The 27,116-nt window shown below is 45.9% G+C and overlaps 1 protein-coding gene across 3 annotated transcripts in view; it reads right to left on the reverse strand.

Annotated features, from left to right (window-relative positions):
• Positions 1-27,116, reverse strand: part of na (sodium leak channel non-selective protein na) — a 631,552-nt gene that overhangs the window by 236,419 nt on the left and 368,017 nt on the right. For all 3 annotated transcript variants that reach the window (XM_069314566.1, XM_069314565.1, XM_069314567.1), the window contains exon 20: positions 9,042-9,250. In XM_069314566.1, coding sequence (XP_069170667.1) covers positions 9,042-9,250 — 209 coding nt within the window. The remainder of the gene's footprint in view (positions 1-9,041; positions 9,251-27,116) is intronic.

Here is a 27,116-nt window from a genome sequence, read left to right on the forward strand (position 1 = left end):
TTGCCCCTCGGTGTAAAATTAAAAAAAAAAAATTTAGTAGCAATATTTTAACCAGATAGGATTTGGGGGGGCCTACCTTTTTGGAGGCCTGACCCAGTCAATGGCAGACATAGAATGCTTCCAACCACACAGGGGTTTCTATAGGCCATTGCTTCTCACGCCTCTTTAAGGCAGACAGGTTTGGGTTCGTGAGGGGCAACCCGGTAGGCCTAGAACTCCATTCGCTTTGACTCATGCCAGGGTCTAATACATTCATATCAGCCTGAATGGCTCCAGGGAGCCGTAGGGGCTTCCCCCAGAAACATTGAGTGATGGTGGAGGAAGGTCCCAAGAAACTGAACCCTGAAAAGGACTAAGAGGAAGCTGGTGACATAGCAGCCAATGAATGGCAACCCAACAATTGTCACAGAGGTGAAGGGGGTGAAACTAGAGAATCTAGAATATCCACTGAAGCCACACCCTGCCCAGAGTTAAAATTTTGTAGTCAAATTTCAGACTCCCACACAAGTGCTACAGCAGATGGCAATTCTGGGTAAATACTGGTTCGGTAATAGAGTTATTGATTTGTAAAACCAATTACCGCATAACGTAATAGAATTTGGAACCCTTGATTGTTTCAAGTGTAGGTTAGACATATATATGAATGAGATTGGGTGGATATAAAAAGGAGCTGCCTCATATAGGCCAACAGGCCTTCTGCAGTTACCTTCATTCTTATGTTCTTATGTTGTTAATGCCAAGTCACTTGGGGTGCCTCAGCACCAGCAGGCAAAAATGCTGCAGTAGCAGCAATGACGCCAGAGGAAGGGACAGCAATGCAGACCAAAAATCTCACATAAGACCCAGCCAAGTCCAAATCTGGGATAGAACAACTGGGACTAGTTCACTAGTTCACTGGATTTTCTCAGCTCTTATGTTCTTGGGGAATAAGAGCTGAGGAATAATCTGGCATGAAGCCCCAATTGAAGACATAACTGTGCAACAAAATAGTCTGGGAAGAGTAGAGGCAAAAAACGAGAGGTTAACAAGAGAGACAAGAACTGAGCTGAATCTAATGACTGGGGCCTGACGACACGTAAGATGGGCAGAGTAGAACCAGGCAACTTTAGATTATGCAGTTCAGTTTTGGTCGCCATACTATAGAATGTATATAAATTCACTAGAGTGTCATCAGCATAGTATAGGATGACGAAGTTAATCCTGCAAATTAGAAACCAGTCATATGAAGAAAGAGTGACAAAGCTTAAATTACATTCTCTAGAAAGGCAAAAAATTTGGGGCGACATGATAGAGGTGTACAAATGGATGAATGGTCATAACAAAGGGGATATTAACAGGGTATTAAATGCATTAACACAAGACAAAACATGAAACAATGGGTATAAATTGGATAGGTTTCGATTTAGGAAAGACCTAGATTATACTGGTTCGGTAACAGGGCTGTTGATTTGTGGAACCAATTACTGCATAACATAATAGAAGTAAGATCCCTTGATTGTTTCAAGCATAGGTTAGACATATATATATATGAATGAGATTGGGTGGATATAAATAGGAGCTGCCTTGTATGGGCCAATAGGCCTTCTGCAGTTACCTTCATTCTTATGTTCTTAACTGCCAGAACATAAGACTATGGGCCAGAAATTAGACAACTGAAGCCAAATATGAGCGAGCCCACAAGTCATCTGCCATGAGGGGCCACAGACAGTGAAGGTAACTGGGCATGATGCAGCATCAAGCCCATATCCCAGGAAAGAGTAGGAGCAAACAGGCAGTCATTGAGAAGCTCAAAAGAAGAGGCACCAAAAAACCAGCGTTGAATGTAATGAAACGCCATTTTCTGGGTGAGCCCCTACGGCTCCCTGGAGCTTATCGGGCTAATGTATGTTATGTTAGACCGGGACATTAGCTAAGGAGTTCAGACCTACCAGGGACCAGCGCCAGAACCTGGCCCCTTCAGAGAGGTTTCAGGGAGCAATGGCCCTGGAAAACCCCATATGGTTGGGGGTTTTCCTTATCTGCCATCGACCGGGGTTAGGCACCCAGAAAGGTAGGCGTAACAAAACAAACCCCACATGGCAAGAAACTACAACAAAAACCGAACAGAGAGGTAGAAAACTCCCTACAATCCCAAGGAAACAAGCAAACAAGCAAACATCACACTTTACTGCCGCGCCGATCGTCCGCGCAGCCCTCCCCACCCGGGAGGGGGAGGGGGGAGCCCCGGACCTACCGCGCCGGCTGCCAAGCTCCAGTTTGGAAGCTAAGCTTCAACCAACGCGAAAAAACCGCCGACCGGTGGGAGGGAGGGTTTCCAGGGAGCCTCCGGGGCTCACCCAGAAAATGGCGTTTCATTACATTCAATGCTGGTTTTCTGTGGGGAGCCCCTACGGCTCCCTGGAGCTTCATACCCAAAGAGAAGGAAAAGAAAGGGCTAACCCGGGAGGCGGCCGCCACAAACTCTGTAACGCAAAGCCAAGACAACCGGTCGCAAACCTGCGACCCAAGGCAACAAGAACGCCCAAGAACAGACGCACATATGGATGGGCGGCCAAAAACCTGTGCGACCCACAAATCCCTGCGCCCGAAATGAGCCCGAGACGTCACCAACACAGCAGCAAATGCTGCAAACGTCTGAACAGCACGGGCGCAAAGACAGACCGCAGGAAGAAGGAAAACACTGCGGACGATCTGGGAGACCCGAGCCCTGAAAACAGGGAACGAAGGAACCGGATCAACCACAGTGCATCCCCAGGCACGGTACACCGGCAACAGCAAAAAGCACAACCGGACAACACAGGACGCACCCCCCGGCCAAACCAAACAAGTACCAATACCCCAAGAACCCCTCCGGAAAGCAGCCGTCTCGACCGTCGCCAGGACAGAGAAAGGCTGCACACCAATAAAGCTACCACCAGTACCAAAGAGGAGGAAACTGAAACCGAAGGGGCTACCACAAACTGAGGGGAAGATAAGAAGGCACCCTGAACAAGGACCAGGATGGCTCAGGCGACTCATGAGCAGGCCGGAGGGGAAACAAAACGCGAGAAAACGTAATAAACGTCATACTGTCTCCAAGACGAAGCTCGCAGGTGGGACACCGTCAACAAAGCCACCAGAACACCATAGAGATGGTGATACCTGCATCAAAATACCAGACGCGAAGAGCCAAAGAGAAGGCCGAACCAGTCACGGACAGGACCGATTCGGCCTGCTGAAAGAGGCGAAGCCTCAGGAAAAACGCCCCGGGTACGGACACCTATCAAGCAGCGTCTGAAAAGAAGGCCGGGCCGGCCACCATGGAACCATAAGGACTGTTCTTGTGGGAATGGGCTGCAACCGAGCCAGAACCCGAAGCAACAGCTGGACCGGGAGAAGAGGGACAGGTACCCCCCACCTCGACCAGGCCAGCCGAAAGCCTCCACCGTGAAGTCCTCGCAGGTGGGAAGGGCGCCACAAAACGGGCGACGCCTAGACCACGCCGACCCGAAGACGTCCATGGCCAGGAGTCCATAAGTCCAACAGAGCCAACAAAACGAATCGGCGACGACTGGCCAACCCACGAAGAGGAATGAACCGAGACAGCTGTCCACCAGGACGCAGGACACACCCCGGACACGAATGGTAGAGTACCTAGTGACCCAAACCCTCCGAAGCGCAAACCAGACAGCCATGAACACCTGAACCGGGCTGTGAGCCCGACGGACAGACAGACTCCATCAACCTCGGCTGACCTGGTGAGCACTGGTCACAAAGCCCCAGCCGAGAGACGACCCGTCCGTGAACACATCGAGCGAAGGCTCGGGGAGGTGCCAAGGCACGGAACCCCGAAAACCCCAAAGAGGAAGCTGGTGACGCAGCACCAACACCAGATCCCCAGAGGAACCCAAGGAATGCAAGAGGCGGAAGGGGAGTCTCCGTAGGAACCAACCGACGCCGTAGCCAAACCCGACTCCGCGGGCAGACAAGCACGCCGAAGTGCAAACTCCCGCACAACCGCCCAAGCAACCGCTGAGCAACCCGGGACCCCCTCCTGAACAGCCAAAGGCGGGACCACAGCCGCAGTAACACTTCTGGAGGGAAGACAATGAGGGGCCCAAGCGCCTGAAACAAGGCCCAGGTCCGAACCCGGGACGGAAACAGAAGGAAAAATCTCCAGATCACCAGGAAACCAAACCCAGCGATCTGGAAAGAACCATCCCCTGGCGGGCAGACAAGCGGACTGACTGGGAGCCCACTCCAGCCAGTCGTCGAGGTAGGCCAGACACCGAATCTCAGACGCAGACAGGGCACTAAGATCCGGTAAAGATGCAAAGAGTATACAAAGTGCCCTTAACAAAATAGGGAAGGCAATAAAAACAGCAAACCTGAAGCCCCACCACCAAAGCATTATATGACAATCATATTAAGACATATTATGACATATGACAATCATATGACAATATGACAATCATAATCAAAGCATAATATGACAGAGTGCTGGGAAGACGGGACACCATGAGAGTAGCTCTCATCCTGTAACTACACTTAGGTAAGTACACACAGGTAATTACCAACCGTGCTAGCCCCAGAAAAACTGGAGAGGAACGTGCCAAGAAGTGACCTGGAGGTCCAGGTCCACCATCTATGCACCCGGCCCTAACAGAATCCGAACAGGAGACAACAGTCCTCCGAGGAGGGCAGAGGATCCAGGTCGCAGACTGAAGTAGTCCAGAAGAACTGCAGACCGGAAAAGCTCATGACTGCAAAGAGCAGACGGGAAAAGCTCATGACTGCAAAGAGCAGACGGGAAAAGCTCATGACTGCAAAGAGCAGACGGGAAGCCCAGAAGGATGGGGCGGATCGACCACGCCCCACGCACCCACGAAGAGGAAATGACGAAGCGCAGGGGAAGAAGCCCACCCCGCCAGCTCTGAACCCCCCCCCCCAAGGGGGAGAAGCCGTCCTCCGACGCCAGCAGAGGCCGGAAGACAACCCAAAGTGCCCACCAACAGCGGGACCAAGCGAGAGGCAACAGAGCAAGCTGCTCCCCCAGCGCCCAGTCAACAGAGAAGGGAACAGAACCCCTTCCGAAAGAAAAAGTACACTACCGAAATCATGAGGAGAGACTACGGGAATGAAACCACACTTCGCTGGAAGATGAAGTGAGGGGCGACCTGATCACCACATTCAAGATACCCAAGGGAATCGACAGGGCTGATAAGGACAGGCTATGTAACACAAGGGGCACACACACTAGGGGACACAGGTGGAAACCAAGTACCCAAAAGAGCCACAGATAGAATTAATTTTTTTTTTTTTTTTTTTTTTTTTTTTATAGTGTCAGAATGGGAACGGGAAAGCACTAGGAAGTAATGTGGCGACTCCTCACACAAGTAACGAGACTGACCCCCATACAATGTCACATGTAAACATGACAGATTACCTGTTGATGGACGGTTGAGAGGCAGGACCAAGGAGCCAGAGCTCAACCCCCACAAGCACAACTAGGTGAAGACATATATTGTAAAAGCACAAGCCGCCGACTAGTGGCAGAGAGCACTACGCCGGCCAGGCAAAGAAGGCACAAAACTGCATCAAAAGGCCCACCTCGACAATAAAACCACAAAGTCCCAGCACAACCACAACATGTGCCAAGACCCAAAAAGCTCAGCCTGCAAGCCAGGAAGACCCCGGAACCCCAAAAGGCAGAACCGAGGCACACGAGGAAACAAAGTCCCCTGAACCCACAAAAGGGGGCCCAAGAGGAAGAAACCTCCAGAACGAAACCAAGGAACCCAAAGGAACCCAGAATCGAACCAGGGGGAGCCCAACCACCACATTTGCCGGCGGAGAACACCACTGAAAGGCAAAGCACAGACCCCAGCAGAACGCCCTGGGAAAACGGTCCCAACAGACCGAAAACCGAGGGGCAAGGTGTGGGAGCAAGCATACCAGCCAGGGGCACTGAGCCTAAACCCATAGGCTCAGACCCAAAATCAACACCCAAACGTTCCCAGAGGAACAGGCAACGGCAAGAAAACACCAGAAAAACAAAGAAACGACAACAGAACAAAAACCCTGAAAATTTTTTGAAAACTCACCAGAGACGCTCGCTCGCACACCCAGACGCCGCCCTGGTGGCCACGCCGTGAAACCGGCAGACGAAAATGGCCGCCAGCAGGGGCTGTGACTGACGCTAAATACACAAAAACACGCCAGCAAATGTGGGAAGCTAGCAGACTGGAAGGGCGAAAAACGCCGCCCAACAGCAGAAAAACCCCTGAATGGGCAAAACCGCCCCAGAACTGCTAGCAGGCAATCCCCACAGCCCCGGGAACCAACAACAGAGGCCCCGGGGCAGAGCCGTCCTCCAAGCCCTCCGCCCTTAAAGAAAAGCAAGAGTCCATGGGAAAGGCAACAAGAAAGGGCCGCTGGTAAGACCCAGAAGCCTTGGCAGGAGGCACAGGCTCAAACCTCCGTCCCCAACCCGAACGGGGCAGCCCCTGAAAACCGCCTGAGTCTCTGCCGCAACTAAACCCCGCCCCGACCCCGAAACCCGCAGACGGTCCGGAGCCGGGAACATGGAGAGAAAGGGGCGAGCAGCACCTAACCAAACGGGGCGGCCACGGGGCATTCGAGTGGGAAACCAACCTAGCATGGTGCAGCAACCTAACCTAGCTTGCAACATGGATGCCGCCTGTACTCTGAACAGTAATAACATCAGGAGAGTACTGGAGAACAAGCAGAGAATCACTCGCAAGACTCCGGGTCAAGGTGTCAGTGACCCAACAGGCAACACGACGGAGGTAAAATTGGCGACTGTCACCCGGAGACAAGGGAACAGCAACCAACGATCCCGGACAAGACGGGTTGGAACCCGGAAGACACATTCAATGGTCCCCCGAGCCCAGACAGGGGTTTCCAGGGCCCGTAGGGTAACAACTACGGGAAGCCCGGGCAAGGTGTTGCTAACCGGTGAAGAAACCCAAACATAACAAGAGGGTAGATTATAGCACTGAAAACCCCTGAGACGTGTACAAGCACGAGGGCCTAGCAGAGGGCCGCCAAACACTACCAGTGGAACTATAACCACCTTAGGCAGACCCCCACCAGGCAAGAAAAATGAAAAACAAAAGAAAAACCCCGCAAAAGTACACCGTCTCCAGAGGCAACAGAAACCGGCCGCCGCTTAGGTGGCAGGCTGCGCAACACCTTGACGCCCTAACCAGCACAATACCAATCCCTACCCAGGGCCAAACAAGGGCCCCAAGCCCCAGCTGGCCCCAAGGGCGAAGCAAATGCCGAGCAGCAAGAACCTCAACGGGAATGGTTCCCGAACGCCCCAGGGAAGATAACCCTGTTACGCAAGGGCAGTACTCACAGGGCGCTTAGGGAAGGCAGCCACTAAGCACATGCAGCCCCGGCACTGATGAAGTACTGGCCACCGCACACCACAACACACGGCAGTGAACGCCACACAAGGCAAACACCGCCTAGGAAACTGAGGCCAGAGAAGCGTCAATCCCGGTTGTTATTAGCGAACGAACTGGAGCTTGGCAGCCGGCGCGGTAGGTCCGGGGCTCCCCCCTCTCCCTCCCGGGGTGGGGAGAGCTGCGCGGACGATCGGCGCGGCAGTAAAGTGCGATGTTTGCTTGTTTCCTTGGGATTGTAGGGAGTTTTCTACCTCTCTGTTCGGTTTTTGTTGTAGTTTCTTACCATGTGGAGTTTGTTTTGTTATGCCTACCTTTCTGGGTGCCTAACCCCGGTCGATGGCAGATAAGGAAAACCCCCAACCATATGGGGTTTTCCAGGGCCATTGCTCCCTGAAACCTCTCTGAAGGGGCCAGGTTCTGGCGCTGGTCCCTGGTAGGTCTGAACTCCTTAGCTAATGTCCCGGTCTAACATAACATACAATAGCCCGATAAGCTCCAGGGAGCCGTAGGGGCTCCCCACAGAAAACACCTGAAACATAGTTGAAACTTCATGCCACTTGAACTTGTAGGAATGATAGAGGCTGCAGCATGCTCCAAGAGAAAAGTGAGGATTGCCTGCTAGCTAGGAAGTTTCTGGAACCTCATATCACAGCCAATATGATGAGAAAGATCCAAACTCAAAAGAGGCAGGGGTCCATGACAGAAGCAAACTCGGGGTCTCACAGGAGGTATTTAAAAAGATCCGACCGAGCCACTGAAGGGAGGACCAGAGAGAAAGGAATCCTCATGAACAACACAACCAATGGACTATAAAGTAAGTGGAAATGAACCCTTGGGTGAGCTGCATTTATATCAAACTCATACAAGGAGGGGGGAATAAGAAAACCCCTCCCCTCCTACTGAAGCAAAAGGCCATCTTCAGAAAGGATGAAGGACCATGTGAGGTCCAAGGGAACCCAAAACCCCCCCATCCAACTCACTCCAAGCACCAGAAACCAAACATGCAGGCTCTGAGACAGAGCCAGAGTCTATGCCCACCGCCTGGTATAGGAAAGCAAAGTCTAAATGAAAGGCTTAAGAGGAAGGCAGCATCTGGAAGAAAGAAAACTCTGAAACCTCAGAGGAAATAAGCAGCTGAACAGACTCTGTGCCAGAAGTGGAAGGAGCCACCCCTAGAGAAGGCTGAGGCCTGTCCCAAACAAAACCCTGCTCCGACTCCTAAACCCTCAAATGTTTCGGAGCGAGAAGCAGGAATATGAAGAACAGAAGCTTGGCATGCCACATCTCAGGGGGAAAGGAAAAGGAGGAGCCGAAGGAACGAAGGTGGAATTCACCAACAATAATACAGGGAGTACTTTATATAATGCTGTCTATTGCAGCATTAACATAAGATTTACTCTGTCTATATGAAGCTTAATACAGTATTAACACAAACTATGTATATTAAATGTGATAATAATTTCAAACAATGTACAAAAAATAAAATATAAAAAGGGCCAACCCTTTAAAGTAATGCAGCACTAAATGAAGCAAAGTATAAATTATATATTGTAATCCATAAACAAAAAACTTTGGAATAAAACATTAACCACAGAAAAATTTAAAATAAACATCATATAAACTTACCACACTCTAGGTACCAGCATGGCAGGATATGTTTCATTCTCAGCAGGCTCTAATTTCATCTTTGTCACAAAAATCTGTCGTATGAAGACACCAACACAATCCTTGCGTTCTTTTATACTCTCGTCATTACATCTTGCAAGTCGACCACCATACATCTGAACTCCATAACTTGCAAACACGAAGAGGAGTACTATCAGAAGAACTGATACCTGAACAGAACACATTGTGTCATATGTGCGAGGAAGCAGTAGTATAGTAAAATAAACAACATGAAATGCAAAACAGTGGTATGACAAGAATCTAGAATGATGGGGTCCAAGCAAAGTCCTTGACCCCCCCATCATATATTATTTTATATACCTAAGTCCTACACATAAGACCAATGGTATTAACAATTTAAGACATCCGATCAGGGGTGCACAGAGTGCCATATGGCACTTTTAGGAATAGGGAGCGATTCAAAACTCTCTTGGGAATTCAGGGCTTACATCCTGTTTCTCAGAACTCCTGTAAACAGACACCAATTTGAAAAAAAATTGTGAGCATCCGTGCTAGCTGTGAGAACCTTAGTATTGAGAGCAAGACCAAGGCTGGCTGGCGCATGCACTTGCAACGCACATCACCGCCGTGAAGTTAGGGGCCACAGCACAACTTAGTAATAATCAATAAAATTAGTAACTGAAACTATTTTGCACTGATAGTGTCTTAGTATCGTGACTGTGATAAAGAATATGTACAGTATTCAGATATCAGTGAATACAATGCTAGTTATGATATTCACAGCACCTAGCCATTGTTTTCTGCATCTATGCATCATGAAACGACCTTATGTTCCTTCACAATATAACCATGTGGAAATGGATTCATATTCAAGATTTTGTGAAAGAAATATAATAACAGCAGTTTTGTAGTTAGTCATTGCGAAATGTGTAGAACATTGGAGGCATTGTCTTGCATCATCTGGTTGTGTCTCCAAGCTGTGTTTTGATTTCATCACCATACCCACCAGAACTGCTTATTAGTTTGTTATGGAGCATATTAATGTTGATTGTGAATATGTAGCGTAATAACAGCAAGAACACGGTTTGGTTTAGCTAGGAATATAAAATATGTGTCCCCAAATATGAACCCCATATTTTTTAGAGCAGCAATGTTCCACATGTTTAACTATATAAATTCCACAAATTACACATGATTTAATAATTTTACTTAAAAAAAAACAGCGTTGAATGTAATGAAACGCCATTTTCTGTGGGAGCTCTGTCGGCTTCCCGGTGCTATCCCAGGCTGATATGCTAATGTCAGACTTTGGCATCAGTCATGCGTATGGAGTTCTTAGGCCTACCGGGGACCATGGCCAGAACCGGGCCCCCTCAGAGAGGCAAGGGGAGTAATGGCCTATAGAAACCCCCATGTGGTTGGAAGCATTCTGTCTGCCAATAGACCGGATCAGGCACCCATAAAGGTAGGCGCCCCCAAAACAAGCCCTATCTGGGTAAAATATTGCTTCTGAAAGCCGAACAGTTGGACAGAACTTCCCCAAACAAAAACCGAGCAAACGAGAATGACATCACAGCTGTCACTGTTCTGCTGTCTGCGCAGCTTCACCACCCCGGGAGGGGAAAGGGGAAGACCCAGACCCCCGCGCCGACTATCCACAAACCTAGTTCTAAGGCTGGTTGTCAAAACTCTCGAAAACTGCCAACCGGAGGGACGGATGATTGCCGGGGAGCCTCTGGATCACACCCAGAAAATGCTGTTTCATTACATTCAACAATGGTTTTCTTGGGGGAGCCCCTTCGGCTTCCCAAAACTACTTCACCAAAGACAACACAAGAAGGACTTACCCGGGAGGTGGTTGATAATCGCTCCACAACTCGAAGTCGAGACAACTGGCTGCAACTGCTGACTAAATGTGACACACACCCAACTAGGGCCAGAAACAGTGACTAGGTAGTGAGCGGCCAGAACCTTGTTCGTTCTCCAAAAACCCTACCCGAATGTCAGCCCAAGACATGTTACCAAAGATGGAAGTCAACCCAGCAAACTTACAGACATCATGGGCACAAGGATAGACCGCAGGCTGGCTGAACCAAACAATCCTGTGGATCATCTGGGAGACCCGGACCCTGGAACAGGGAAGAAGAGAAACCGGGTCAACCCAAAGCACGTTGCAGGCCATGGAGGCACGCAAGTAATGGCGAAGAGCCGCAATCGGATACAACACATGATACACCCCCTGCCAAACCAACCAAGCATCAACAACCCAAGGATCTCTTCAGAAAGCAGCAAACTCATTCTTCGGTGGAAAAGAAGGAGATGGTTGTAAACAAACAAACCTACCACTAGGACCAAATGAGCAAAAACCTCTGTGCCGGAGGAGAGCATGAAGCTTCCCAACCCAACCCCCAAAAGTCAATGCCAGCAGAAAAAAACAGCGTTGAATGTAATGAAACGCCATTTTCTGGGTGAGCCCCAGAGGCTCACTGGAGCTTATCGGGCTAATGTATGTTATATTAGACCGGGACATTAACTAAGGAGTTCAGACCTACCAGGGACCAGCGCCAGAATGGCCCCTTCAGAGAGGTTTCAGGGAGCAATGGCCCTTGGAAAAACCCCTTGTGGTTGGGGTTTTCCTTATCTGCCATCGACCGGGGTTTGCACCCAAAAAGGTAGGCATAACAAAATAAACCCCACATGGTAAAAAACTAAAACAAAAAACTGAACAGAGAGGTAGAAACTCCCTACAATCCCAAGGAAACAAGCAAACATCACACTTTACTGCCGCGCCGATCGTCTGCGCAGCCCTCCCCGCCCCGAGAGGGGGAGGGGGGGAGCCCCGGACCTACCGCGCCGGCTGCCTAGAATCAGTTCAGAAGCTAAGCTTCAACCAACACGAAAAAACCGCCGACCGGTGGGAGGGAGGGTTGCTAGGGAGCCTCAGGGGCTCACCCAGAAAATGGCGTTTCATTACATTCAACGCTGGTTTTCTGTGGGGAGCCCCTACGGCTCCATGGAGCTTCATACCCAAAGAGAAGGAAAAGAAAGGGCTGACCCGGGAGGCAGCCGCCACAAACTCCGCAACGCTAAGCCTAGACAACAGGCTGCAACCTGCAACAAAAAGCAACAAGAACGCAAAGGAGCAGACGCGTATAAAGAATGGGCGGCCAAGAACCTGTGCGACCCTCAAATCCCTGTGCCCGAAAAGAGCCCTAGACGTCACCAACACAGCAGCAAATGCTGCAAACGTCCGAACAGCACGAGCGCAAGGACAGACCGCAGGCTAGAAGACTTAAAAGCTCTGCGGACGACCTGGGAGACCCAAGCCCTGAAACAGGGAATGAGAAAAACCGGATCAACCCAAAGGGCATCCCCAGACACGGTACGCAGGTAACGGCAAAAAAGCGCAACCAGATAATACAGGACGCCCCCTCGGCCGAATCAATCAAGCATCAACAACCCAAGAACCCCTCCAGAAAGCACCCGTCTCGACCGTCGCCAGAAGGACGGAGAAAGGCTGCAAACGTACAAACCTACCACCAATACCAAAGAGCAGAAACCTGAACCAAAGGGGCTACCACAAACAAAGGAGAAGATAAGAAGGCACCCTGATCAAGGACCAGGACGGCTCAGGCGACGCATGAGCAGGCCGGAGGTGAAACAAAACATGAGAATGGGTACGAAACGTCATACTGTCGCCAAGACGAAGCTCGCAGGTAGGACACCGTCAACAAAGCCGAAGACGTCCATGGCCAGGAGTCAATACGTCCGGCAGAGCCAACGAAACGAGTCGACGACAACTGGCCAATCCGCAAACAGAGGAATGAACAGAGACAGGTTCATTCTGTCCGCCAGAACGCAGGGCACACCCCCAGACATAAACCTCACGGTTAGCCAAACCCCGAGAATCCAGCAAACAAGCCACTCTAAGGGACCAAACCCAAAGGTCAAACACCTAAGAGAAACCTTTTGGTTCCGGCAAAGAACCGCCAGAGAACAGTCCGAATGGAGTTGAATGGTAGAGCACCGAGTGACCCAAACCCTCTAAAGCGCAAACCAGACAGCCATGAACTCCTGAACCAGGTTGTTAGCCCGACGGACGGACAGACCCTACCATTCCCGGCCGACCTGGTGAGCACTGGTGACAAAGCCCCAGCCGAGAGATGACCCGTCCGTGAACACATCGAGCGAAGGCTCGGGGAGTAGCCAAGGAATGGAACCCTGAAAATTGTGAGGAGATGGTTCACCAGCTCATTTACAATAGTGCTCTTATGCCTGTGGGAGCCAGTACACTTGTTAAGTGCACTTGTTAAGTGTGTGGACCTAAGTTCGGTAACCAGCAACCGAAACATCTAGTGTTTGGGCTCATGTGAGAGCCCCAGTCATCAGCAGTCCAGAAATGTTACCCTGGCCGGGGTAGCACATCTATGGACAGTGCTAGAGCCGATAGTATCATCTCATTGTATGGCTTGAGCGAGACTCAACTTTGTGCAGGAACAGCAAGGCCGCAGGCATGGGTGAGCTGTGGGCCTCCCGCGCTGGCCACTTGAGTTGTTGTCAAGGAAACAGCCTCCACCTTAGTAAACATCTTGAGCCGCCATGTTGGTCGGCCATCTTGGAGTTGCCCTAGGGGCCTTGCTACACCGTCGCTGATTGGTTGAGAGGAGTAGGCCGCTGTATGCCTTCCTCTCATTGGTTATTTCGAGGAGGACGCGGGAATCGCCGGTGTAAGCGTCATTCTGAACCCAGCTGCCACTTTGTCAAGACGCTCTCTGTACTCAATTCGGCCAAATTGAGTATAGGGCGTCGTGGTGGCTTGACTACTCAACTGCTTCACCTCCAGCTTCATCGATGCCAGCGGTCGTCACAGAATCTGGCCGAAGTCGTCGCTCGAAGGGGAGAAAGACATTGTACAGTGGGTAGAGGAGATATTGTGATCTGGGATAGTGGAGTAATGTGCACACGAGCAGTAACAGACTCGTAGATCCCATACCAGTGATTAAAAAAAAAAACGTTCCATGCCTTGCTAGTGCTCTGTAGCAGTCAATGAGAACAAGGGAAATTTGTGCCAAGTGTTATCTTGAGGTTATCTTGAGATGATTTCGGGGCTTTAGTGTCCCCGCGGCCCGGTCCTCGACCAGGCCTCCACCCCCAGGAAGCAGCCCGTGACAGCTGACTAACACCCAGGTACCTATTTACTGCTAGGTAACAGGGGCATAGGGTGAAAGAAACTCTGCCCATTGTTTCTCGCCGGCACCTGGGATCGAACCCAGGACCACAGGATCACAAGTCCAGCGTGCTGTCCGCTCGGCCGACCGGCTCCCTTCAGGGGCAGGGGCAGTTTTCTCAGAAATTCGTGGAAAAAAATCTCGAGTCAGTGTTTTGGCGCCAAAAGTGTTGGGGGCGTTACGTTTGCTCGGGAAGGGTGGGGAGGTCTCTGTCACCTACCGCCACCTACGCCACCTACCACTGCCGTGAGCGAGCCAACCACCCGTAGTGGGGTGCCTGATGTATGGGAATGGTGTGTAAGCCGGCAGTATGAATGAGTAAGTACCTATGTGTGTATTTCTGGTGATCAGTTAGTCTCTAAAAGCTTGAATTCGAGGTCAAGTGTTCCTTCAGATTGTCATGCAGCACCTGCAGGAGGTGAAGTGAAGTGTGAACGAGGAGATAATCACCCTTTATTGTCATTTTGTCAGTCCAGAGGGACTTACATCTTGTGTACACAGACGTACAGTGTGTAATTACCTAAGTGTAGTTACAGGATGAGAGCTACGCTCGTGGTGTCCCGTCTCCCCAGCACTCTTTGTCATATAATGCTTTGAAACCACTGACGGTTTTGGCCTCCACCACCTTCTCACTTAACTTGTTCCAACTGTCTACCACTCTGTTTACAAAAGTGAATTTTCATATATTTCTCCGGCAGCTTTGTTTCGTTAGTTTAAATCTATGACCTCTTGTTCTTGAAGTTCCGGGTCTCAGGAATTCTTCCCTATCAATTTTATCTATTCCTGTTACTATTTTGAACGTAGTGATCATATCGCCTCTTTTTCTTCTATCTTCTAGTTTTTGCATATTTAATGCCTCTAATCTCTCCTCGTAGCTCTTGTCCTTCAGTTCTGGGAGCCACTTAGTGGCATGTCGTTGCACCTTTTCCAGTTTGTTGATGTGCTTCTTGAGATATGGGCACCATACAACCGCTGCATATTCCAGCTTTGGTCTAATAAAAGTCGTGAACAATTTCTTTAGTATTTCTCCATCCATGTATTTAAAAGCAATTCTAAGGTTAGAAAGTGTAGCATAGGCTCCTCGCACAATGTTCTTAACACTTTCGCGCTCTCGGCGCTCAAAAAAAAACAATACACCAGATGCTTTCGGCACTTCGCACGCCTACGCGGTAAGACGGAAAAGTGTACACTCTTTTGACTGTCCTGACAATAATTGAAGGCGCACGTATTTAAATTTGGTATCACTGTGTTCGCAATGAAATTGTCTATAAGAGCATACCTATAAAATGCCGCCCAAGCATAAGGAGTATCAACACCAAATAAAAAACTATGCAGATCACTCGCCGAGAGCGCCAAACAGCAACAAAATGTTTCCACTCTCTTAATGGTTGCGAAGCCTACAGTTGTCCTACATCGCTAATTTTGGTATCATTGGAATCGCAATAAAATTCTCTACACGGACATATGCATATGAATGTTTAATATAGGTAATTGCCCACCCGCAAGAGTGTGTGAAGTGGAGAGTAGTTAGCCGCGAGCGCACTGGCGAAAACACAGGGGGGAAATCATGCTTTGAAAGTTTATACGTTTCCTGACCCTACTTTTCTATGTATGTATTTCTTTTTTATACCAATGTGTTCGCAATAAAATTTTCTATAAGATGAACTGTATAACATTTGTACAAAGCATGTGTAAGAGAAGCGCCAAATATAGAACCACGTCGCTCAGTATGCGTTCGCGGCAGAAACGAACGCATTGTTTTCGTTCGTTTGATGTTTGTCATGTTTATACTTGTTGAAACATTTTATAATTTGTATGACAGTGATCGCAGTAAAATTCCCTACACAGACATATACATAACACATACAAATATTTCCCACGTGTTGGATATATCAACGGCTAAAGGGAACCCACTGCCACACGCTCGCCACACCCCCAAACATACTTTGTGTATTTTTTTTTTTTACTCATAGAAGTTTATGTGATATAATATTCATTCTGGTACCAAAACATTCGCAAATAAATTCCCTACAAAACAAAAGTATCCCCATCCATTTCGGTTAAAAAATGGAATTTATAGAAATATTTTTTCGATGGACGAGAAAACTCGGCTGTTATGCGGAATCGTAAGAGAAAACGGCGACGAGTTATCTCTAATCTAAAGCGCGAAAGTGTTAATGTGGTCCTCAGGTGACATTTTTCTATCTAAAACCACCCCTAGATCCTTTTCTTTATCAGAATTCTTTAAAGATTTCTCACATAATTTATAGGTTGTGTGGGGTCTATGTTCTCCAATTCCACATTCCATAACATGGCATTTATTCACATTAAATTCCATTTGCCAAGTGTTGCTCCATATACTTATTTTGTCCAGGTCTTCTTGAAGGGCATGACAATCATCTAAGTTTCTTATCTTCCCTATTATCTTAGCATCATCAGCAAACATGTTCATGTAATTGTGTATTCCCACTGGTAGATCGTTTATGTAGACAATAAACATTACCGGTGCAAGAACTGAACCCTGAGGTACTCCACTCGTGACATTCCTCCAATCCGATACCTTGCCTCTGATTATGGCCCTCATTTTTCTGTCAGTTAGGAAATTTTTCATCCATGTTAGTAGCTATCCTGTCACTCCTCCAATATGTTCCAGTTTCCAGAACAACCTCTTATGGGGAACTCTGTCGAAAGCATTTTTTAGGTCCAGATAGATGCAGTCAACCCAACCATCTCTTTCCTGTAAAATCTCTGTGGCTCGATCATAAAAACTGAGCAAGTTCGTTACACAGGATCTTCCAGATCGAAAACCATACTGTCTGATATTATGTCGTTTGCCTCCAAGTGTTCTACCCATTTAGTTTTAATTATTTTTTCCAATATTTTGACTATTACACTTGTCAATGATACAGGTCTATAATTAAGGGGGTCTTCCCTGTTTCCACTTTTGTAGATTGGAACTATGTTAGCCTTTTTCCACACATCAGCTACAACTCCTGTAAACAGGGATGCCTGAAAAATCAGTTGAAGTGGAATGCTGAGCTCAGGTGCACATTCTCTCAGAACCCTTGGTGAAACTCCATCTGGACCAACTGCTTTGTTCTTACTTAGCTCCTTGAGCATTTTTTCCACTTCGTCTCTAGACACCTCTATGTGCTCTATGTTGTTCTCTGGAATTCTTATTGTATCTGGTTCCCTAAAGATTTCATTTTGTACAAACACACTTTGGAACTGTTCGTTTAGTGTTTCACACATTTCCTTTTCATCTTCCGTGAATCTATTTCCCATTTTCAACCTCTGAATATTATCCTTTACCTGCAATTTGTTGTTTATGAATTTATAGAATAGACCTGGTTCTGTTTTACATTTGTCTACAATCCCTTTTTCAAAATTTCTTTCTGCCTCTCTCCTCACTGCCGTGTAGTTGTTTCTCGTATCTTTGTATCGCTGGTATGTTTGGGGGTTCGGCCTCTTCCTGTATTGATTCCATTTTTGTGTCTTTTGGTCTCTAGCCCTCTCGCAATTTCTATTGAACCAATCCTGTTTCCTAGTTCTGCATCTCTGTTTTGGTATAAATTTTTTTGTGCCTTTATCATATATTTCACAAAACTTGACATACATCTCATTCACTTCCTTGCCTAGCATCAAGTCTGTCCAATTATATTCACTAAAAAAATTTCTAAGGTCACCATAATGTCCTCTCCTGAAGTCTGGTTTTTCAACTGCTTCAACCTCCTTATTTTCTTCCAGCTTATAACGCATTGCATACTTTATTCCCAAAAAGACATGGTCACTTTTACCTAAGGGAGGAAGGTACTGAATGTCAAATATCTCTTCCTCCTTCCTGGTAAATATCAAATCTAGCATGGAGGGAACGTCCCCTTCCCTCATCCTCGTAGCTTGTTTAACATGTTGATACAAGAATGTTTCCAGGATGAGGTCTACAAATTTACAGGTCCAAAAATCTTCTGTATTAGCTTCATATGCTTCCCAGTCTATGGATTTCAAGTTGAAGTCACCGACTATCAACAGTCGTGATCTATCGTTATCCACTCTCGCTATAATCTCTCTCACTATTGTTATAAGACCTTCACATTTACTATCTAGCTCCTCCTTTGACCATGTGCTGCTTGGCGGTGGACTATATGCATTTATTATCATTAGTTTATCATCCTCATGGCAGATCTCTAGTGCTATTATGTCAACTTCTTGTGGATTGGCAGTCATTATTTCGTTCACCTTTAGGTGTTCTTTTACCAGCACAGCAACGCCACCGCCTTTCCTAATTTTTCTGTCCCGTCTCCAAATTGAGTAGCCCCTTGGGAATATAACCTCATTTAAAATTACATCTTCAAGTTTTGTCTCCGTGAGTGCAACAATGTCTGGTGTCTGCAGCTGTATTACATCACTTAACTCCAGTATCTTTGATCTCACTCCATCTATGTTGGTGTATGCAATCTTCAGGAACTTGTTCCCCCTCTCCTTATTCTTCACTTCCCCTCTCTCTATTGATTTTGTTGGTTTGCCTTTATGTACCACTTTACTGGTTTGCCTACCCCTATCACTTTGTAGAAAAAAAGAATTTATTTCTTCTTCATTCCTGCTCTCATTTAAATGTTTTGCCTCGGCCAGGTTCAGTTTCAGCTTCTCTCTATCTTCTTTTGAAAGATCTCGTCTTAACGACCACCCTTTCCCATACTCATCACTTTGCAATTTTCTAGCATTCCTTAGTACTTCTTCCACCTGTTTGGCACCGTTTAGGGTGATCCTCAAAGGTCGATCTTTCCCTTTTACGTACCTGCCTATTCTCCTGTAGTCGCACACATTCTCTATGGTTGTAAGACCTTCTACGAGGCCAACAATTTTATCTACTACTTTCGCTTCTTCTACAGCTCTTTCTGACCTAGATGTTATCGCCTTTTCTTTGCAGCCAAAAATGATCAGGGACTTACTCCGATCAACTGTGTTTTGCACCAACTTCGGGTTAGATGCCAATTCTTTCCTCACTTCTAGCCTAATGTTTGTTTTATCTTGGTTGCTGCAGTGTTTGACTTTCTTTACTGCTTCTTCTATTTTTTCCTTCTCCTTGGCCACTTGTGCATAAGTGAGTTGCATATCTTTCTTGCACTGTTCTATTCCCTGTGTAACTTCCTCCATCTGTAATTACCTAAGTGTAATTACCTAAGTGTAGTTACAGGATGAGAGCTACGCTCGTGGTGTCCCGTCTTCCCAGCACTCTTTGTCATATAACGCTTTGAAACTACTGACGGTCTTGGCCTCCACCACCTTCTCACTTAACTTGTTCCAACCGTCTACCACTCTATTTGCGAAGGTGAATTTTCTTATATTTCTTCGGCATCTGTGTTTAGCTAGTTTAAATCTATGACCTCTTGTTCTTGAAATTCCAGGTCTCAGGAAGTCTTCCCTGTCGATTTTATCAATTCCTGTAACTATTTTGTATGTAGTGATCATATCACCTCTTTTTCTTCTGTCTTCTAGTTTTGGCATATTTAATGCTTCTAACCTCTCCTCGTAGCTCTTGCCCTTCAGTTCTGGGAGCCACTTAGTAGCATGTCTTTGCACCTTTTCCAGTTTGTTGATGTGCTTCTTAAGATATGGGCACCACACAACAGCTGCATATTCTAGCTTTGGCCTAACAAAAGTCATGAACAATTTCTTTAGTATATCGCCATCCATGTATTTAAATGCAATTCTGAAGTTAGAAAGCATAGCATAGGCTCCTTGCACAATATTCTTTATGTGGTCCTCAGGTGATAGTTTTCTATCTAGAACCACTCCTAGATCTCTTTCTTTATCAGAATTCTTTAAAGATTTCTCACATAATATATAGGTTGTGTGGGGTCTATGTTCTCCTATTCCACATTCCATAACATGACATTTATTAACATTAAATTCCATTTGCCAAGTGGTGCTCCATATACTTATTTTGTCCAGGTCTTCTTGAAGGGCATGACAGTCATCTAAATTTCTTATCCTTCCTATTATCTTAGCATCATCAGCAAACATGTTCATATAATTCTGTATACCAACTGGTAGATCATTTATGTACACAATAAACATCACTGGTGCAAGAACTGAACCCTGTGGTACTCCACTTGTGACATTTCTCCATTCTGATACATTGCCTCTGATTACTGCCCTCATTTTTCTATCAGTCAGAAAATTTTTCATCCATGATAGAAGCTTACCTGTCACCCCTCCAATATTTTCCAGTTTCCAGAACAACCTGTGAGGAAGTGTGTGTGTGTGTGTAATTACCTAAGTGTAATTACCTAAGTGTAGTTACAGGATGAGAGCTACGCTCGTGGTGTCCCATCTTCCCAGCACTCTTTGTCATATAACTCTTTGAAACTACTGACGGTCTTGGCCTCCACCACCTTCTCACTTAACTTGTTCCAACCGTCTACCACTCTATTTGCGAAGGTGAATTTTCTTATATTTCTTCGGCATCTGAGTTTAGCTAGTTTAAATCTATGACCTCTTGTTCTTGAAGTGCCAGGTCTCAGGAAATCTTCCCTGTCGATTTTATCAATTCCTGTTACTATTTTGTATGTAGTGATCATATCACCTCTTTTTCTTCTGTCTTCTAGTTTTGGCATGTTTAATGCTTCCAACCTCTCCTCGTAGCTCTTGCCCTTCAGTTCTGGGAGCCACTTCGTAGCATGTCTTTGCACCTTTTCCAGTTTGTTGATGTGCTTCTTAAGATATGGGCACCACACAACAACTGCATATTCTAGCTTTGGCCTAACAAAAGTCATGAACAATTTCTTTAGTATATCGCCATCCATGTATTTAAATGCAATTCTGAAGTTAGAAAGCATCGCATAGGCTCCTTGCACAATATTCTTTATGTGGTCCTCAGGTGATAGTTTTCTATCTAGAACCACCCCTAGATCTCTTTCTTTATCAGAATTCTTTAAAGATTTCTCACATAATATATAGGTTGTAAGGGGTCTATGTTCTCCTATTCCACATTCCATAACATGACATTTATTAACATTAAATTCCATTTGCCAGGTGGTGCTCCATATACTTATTTTGTCCAGGTCTTCTTGAAGGGCATGACAATCATCTAAATTTCTTATCCTTCCTATTATCTTAGCATCATCAGCAAACATATTCATATAATTCTGTATACCAACTGGTAGATCATTTATGTACACAATAAACATCACTGGTGCAAGAACTGAACCCTGTGGTACTCCACTTGTGACATTTCTCCATTCCGATACATTGCCTCTGATTACTGCCCTCATTTTTCTATCAGTCAGAAAATTTTTCATCCATGATAGAAGCTTACCTGTCACCCCTCCAATATTTTCCAGTTTCCAGAACAACCTCTTATGTGGAACTCTGTCGAAAGCCTTTTTAAGGTCCAGATATATGCAGTCAACCCAACCATCTCTTTCCTGTAATATCTCTGTGGCTCGATCATAGAAACTGAGTAAATTCGATACACAGGATCTTCCAGATCGAAAACCATACTGTCTGTCTGATATTATATCATTTCTCTCCAGGTGTTCTACCCATTTAGTTTTGATTAGCTTTTCCAATACTTTCACTATTACACTTGTCAATGATACAGGTCTATAATTGAGGGGGTCTTCCCTGCTGCCACTTTTGTAGATTGGAACTATGTTAGCCTGTTTCCACACGTCTGCTACGATTCCTGTACACAGGGATGCCTGAAAGATCAGGTGAAGTGGAATGCTGAGCTCAGATGCACATTCTCTCAGAACCCATGGTGAAACGCCATCTGGGCCAGCTGCTTTGTTCTTCCCGAGCTCCTTTAGCATATTTTCCACTTCATCTCTAGACACCTCTATCCGCTCTATGTTGTTCTCTGGAATTTTTATTGTGTCTGGTTCTCTGAAGATTTCATTTTGTACAAACACACTTTGGAACTTTTCATTTAATGTTTCACACATTTCCTTTTCATTTTCCGTGAATCTGTTTCCCATTTTCAACCTCTGGATATTATCCTTTACCTGCAATTTGTTGTTTATGAATTTGTAGAATAGGCCCGGTTCTGTTTTACATTTATCTGCTATCCCTTTTTCAAAATTTCTTTCTGCCTCTCTCCTTACTGCTGTATAGTTGTTTCTCGCATCTTTGTATCGCTGGTATGGTTGGGGGTTTGGCCTCTTCCTATACTGATTCCATTTTTGTGTCTTTTGGTCTCTTGCCCTCTCACAATTTCTGTCGAACCAATCCTGTTTTCTGGCCCTGCATCTCTGTTTTGGTATGAATGTTTGTGTGCCTTCCTCGTATAGTTTTAAAAATTTGGCATACATTTCATTTACTTCCCTGCCTAGCAACAATTCTGTCCAATTACACTCATTAAAAAAATTTCGAAGTTCCCCATAGTTGCCTCTCCTAAAATCGAGTTTATCAACTGTTTCAATGTCCCCATTTTCTTCTAGATGATATCTTAAAGCATATTTAATGTCTAACAAGACGTGATCACTCTTTCCCAAGGGAGGAAGGTACTGGATGTCAAAAATCTCTTCTTCTTTCCTGGTGAATACTAGATCCAGTACTGACTGTACATCTACTTCCCTCATTCTTGTTACTTGCTTTATGTGTTGATACAAGAATGTCTCCAGAATGAGGTTCAATGTGTAGTCTTGCAGGTGTGGAATTCCAACACTGAGCGCTCAGGTTAGTGTGTGTGTAACATCAGTATTCCTGGCAATGATTATTATGTAGTGTACCACAGTGTGGTCTTAATTTCTTGTATTGTTCCCAGGGCCGTGGTATATATGTGTATATGTGTATATATGTGTAATTACCTAAGTGTAATTACCTAAGTGTAGTTACAGGATGAGAGCTACGCTCGTGGTGTCCCGTCTTCCCAGCACTCTGTCATATAACGCTTTGAAACTACTGACGGTCTTGGCCTCCACCACCTTCTCACTTAACTTGTTCCAACCGTCTACCACTCTATTTGCGAAGGTGAATTTTCTTATATTTCTTCGGCATCTGTGTTTAGCTAGTTTAAATCTATGGCCTCTTGTTCTTGAAGTTCCAGGTCTCAGGAAGTCTTCCCTGTCGATTTTATCAATTCCTGTTACTATTTTGTACGTAGTGATCATATCACCTCTTTTTCTTCTGTCTTCTAGTTTTGGCATATTTAATGCTTCTAACCTCTCCTCGTAGCTCTTGCCCTTCAGTTCTGGGAGCCACTTAGTAGCATGTCTTTGCACCTTTTCCAGTTTGTTGATGTGCTTCTTAAGATATGGGCACCACACAACAGCTGCATATTCTAGCTTTGGCCTAACAAAAGTCATGAACAATTTCTTTAGTATATCGCCATCCATGTATTTAAATGCAATTCTGAAGTTAGAAAGCATTGCATAGGCTCCTTGCACAATATTCTTAATGTGGTCCTCAGGTGATAGTTTTCTATCTAGAACCACTCCTAGATCTCTTTCTTTATCAGAATTCTTTAAAGATTTCTCACATAATATATAGGTTGTGTGGGGTCTATGTTCTCCTATTCCACATTCCATAACATGACAATTATTAACATTAAATTCCTTGTGTGTGTGTAATTACCTAAGTGTAGTTACAGGATGAGAGCTACGCTCGTGGTGTCCCGTCTTCCCAGCACTCTTTGTCATATAACGCTTTGAAACTACTGACGGTCTTGGCCTCCACCACCTTCTCACTTAACTTGTTCCAACCGTCTACCACTCTATTTGCGAAGGTGAATTTTCTTATATCTCTTCGGCATCTGTGTTTAGCTAGTTTAAATCTATGACCTCTTGTTCTTGAAGTTCCAGGTCTCAGGAAGTCTTCCCTGTCGATTTTATCAATTCCTGTTACTATTTTGTACGTAGTGATCATATCACCTCTTTTTCTTCTGTCTTCTAGTTTTGGCATATTTAATGCTTCTAACCTCTCCTCGTAGCTCTTGCCCTTCAGTTCTGGGAGCCACTTAGTAGCATGTCTTTGCACCTTTTCCAGTTTGTTGATGTGCTTCTTAAGATATGGGCACCACACAACAGCTGCATATTCTAGCTTTGGCCTAACAAAAGTCATGAACAATTTCTTTAGTATATCGCCATCCATGTATTTAAATGCAATTCTGAAGTTAGAAAGCATTGCATAGGCTCCTTGCACAATATTCTTTATGTGGTCCTCAGGTGATAGTTTTCTATCTAGAACCACTCCTAGATCTCTTTCTTTATCAGAATTCTTTAAAGATTTCTCACATAATATATAGGTTGTGTGGGGTCTATGTTCTCCTATTCCACATTCCATAACATGACATTTATTAACAATAAATTCCATTTGCCAAGTGGTGCTCCATATACTTATTTTGTCCAGGTCTTCTTGAAGGGCATGACAATCATCTAAATTTCTTATCCTTCCTATTATCTTAGCATCATCAGCAAACATGTTCATATAATTCTGTATACCAACTGGTAGATCATTTATGTACACAATAAACATCACTGGTGCAAGAACTGAACCCTGTGGTACTCCACTTGTGACATTTCTCCATTCCGATACATTGCCTCTGATTACTGCCCTCATTTTTCTATCAGTCAGAAAATTTTTCATCCATGATAGAAGCTTACCTGTCATCCCTCCAATATTTTCCAGTTTCCAGAACAACCTCTTATGTGGAACTCTGTCGAAAGCCTTTTTTAGGTCCAGATAGATGCAGTCAACCCAGCCATCTCTTTCCTGTAATATCTCTGTGGCCCGATCATAGAAACTGAGTAAATTCGATACACAGGATCTTCCTGATCGAAAACCATACTGTCTGTCTGATATTATATCATTTCTCTCCAGGTGTTCTACCCATTTAGTTTTGATTAGCTTTTCCAATACTTTCACTATTACACTTGTCAATGATACAGGTCTATAATTGAGGGGGTCTTCCCTGCTGCCACTTTTGTAGATTGGAACTATGTTAGCCTGTTTCCACACGTCTGCTACGATTCCTGTACACAGGGATGCCTGAAAGATCAGGTGTGTGTGTGTGTGTGTGTACTCACCTAGTTGTACTCACCTAGTTGTGTTTGCGGGGGTTGAGCTCTGGCTCTTTGGTCCCGCCTCTCAACCGTCAATCAACAGGTGTACAGATTCCTGAGCCTATCGGGCTCTGTCATATCTACACTTGAAACTGTGTATGGAGTGAGCCTCCACCACATCACCCCCTAATGCATTCCATTTGTCAACCACTCTGACACTAAAAAAGTTCTTTCTAATATCTCTGTGGCTCATTTGGGCACTCAGTTTCCACCTGTGTCCCCATGTGCGTGTTCCCCTTGTGTTAAATAGACTGTCTTTGTCTACCCTATCAATTCCCTTCAGAATCTTGAATGTGGTGATCATGTCCCCCCTAACTCTTCTGTCTTCCAGCGAAGTGAGGTTTAATTCCCGTAGTCTCTCCTCGTAGCTCATACCTCTCAGCTCGGGTACTAGTCTGGTGGCAAACCTTTGAACCTTTTCCAGTTTAGTCTTATCCTTGACTAGATATGGACTCCATGCTGGGGCTGCATACTCCAGGATTGGCCTGACATATGTGGTATACAAAGTTCTGAATGATTCTTTACACAAGTTTCTGAATGCCGTTCGTATGTTGGCCAGCCTGGCATATGCCGCTGATGTTATCCGCTTGATATGTGCTGCAGGAGACAGGTCTGGCGTGATATCAACCCCCAAGTCTTTTTCCTTCTCTGACTCCTGAAGAATTTCCTCTCCCAGATGATACCTTGTATCTGGCCTCCTGCTCCCTACACCTATCTTCATTACATTACATTTGGTTGGGTTAAACTCTAACAACCATTTGTTCGACCATTCCTTCAGCTTGTCTAGGTCTTCTTGAAGCCTCAAACAGTCCTCTTCTGTTTTAATCCTTCTCATAATTTTAGCATCGTCCGCAAACATTGAGAGAAATGAATCGATACCCTCCGGGAGATCATTTACATATATCAGAAACAAGATAGGACCGAGTACAGAGCCCTGTGGGACTCCATTGGTGACTTCACGCCAATCGGAGGTCTCACCCCTCACCGTAACTCTCTGCTTCCTATTGCTTAGATACTCCCTTATCCACTGGAGCACCTTACCAGCTACACCTGCCTGTCTCTCCAGCTTATGTACCAGCCTCTTATGCGGTACTGTGTCAAAGGCTTTCCGACAATCCAAGAAAATGCAGTCCGCCCAGCCCTCTCTTTCTTGCTTAATCTGTGTCACCTGATCGTAGAATTCTATCAAGCCTGTAAGGCAAGATTTACCCTCCCTGAATCCATGTTGGCGATTTGTCACGAAGTCCCTTCTCTCCAGATGTGTTACCAGGTTTTTTCTCACGATCTTCTCCATCACCTTGCATGGTATACAAGTCAAGGACACTGGCCTGTAGTTCAGTGCCTCTTGTCTGTCGCCCTTTTTGTATATTGGGACCACATTCGCCGCCTTCCATATTTCTGGTAGGTCTCCCGTCTCTAGTGATTTACTATACACTATGGAGAGTGGCAAGCAAAGTGCCTCTGCACACTCTTTCAGTACCCATGGTGAGATCCCATCTGGACCAACCGCCTTTCTAACATCCAGATCCAGCAGGTGTCTCTTGACCTCCTCTCTCGTAATTTCGAACTCCTCCAAGGCCGCCTGGTTTACCTCCCTTTCTTCTAGCACAGTGACCTCACCCTGTTCTATTGTGAAGACCTCCTGGAACCTCTTGTTGAGTTCCTCACACACCTCTCTGTCATTCTCTGTATACCTGTCCTCGCCTGTTCTAAGTTTCAATACCTGTTCTTTCACTGTTGTTTTCCTTCTGATGTGACTGTGGAGTAGCTTTGGTTCGGTCTTG

The sequence above is a fragment of the Procambarus clarkii genome, chromosome 79 (genome assembly GCF_040958095.1).
Source record: "Procambarus clarkii isolate CNS0578487 chromosome 79, FALCON_Pclarkii_2.0, whole genome shotgun sequence".
NCBI lineage: Eukaryota > Metazoa > Arthropoda > Malacostraca > Decapoda > Cambaridae > Procambarus > Procambarus clarkii.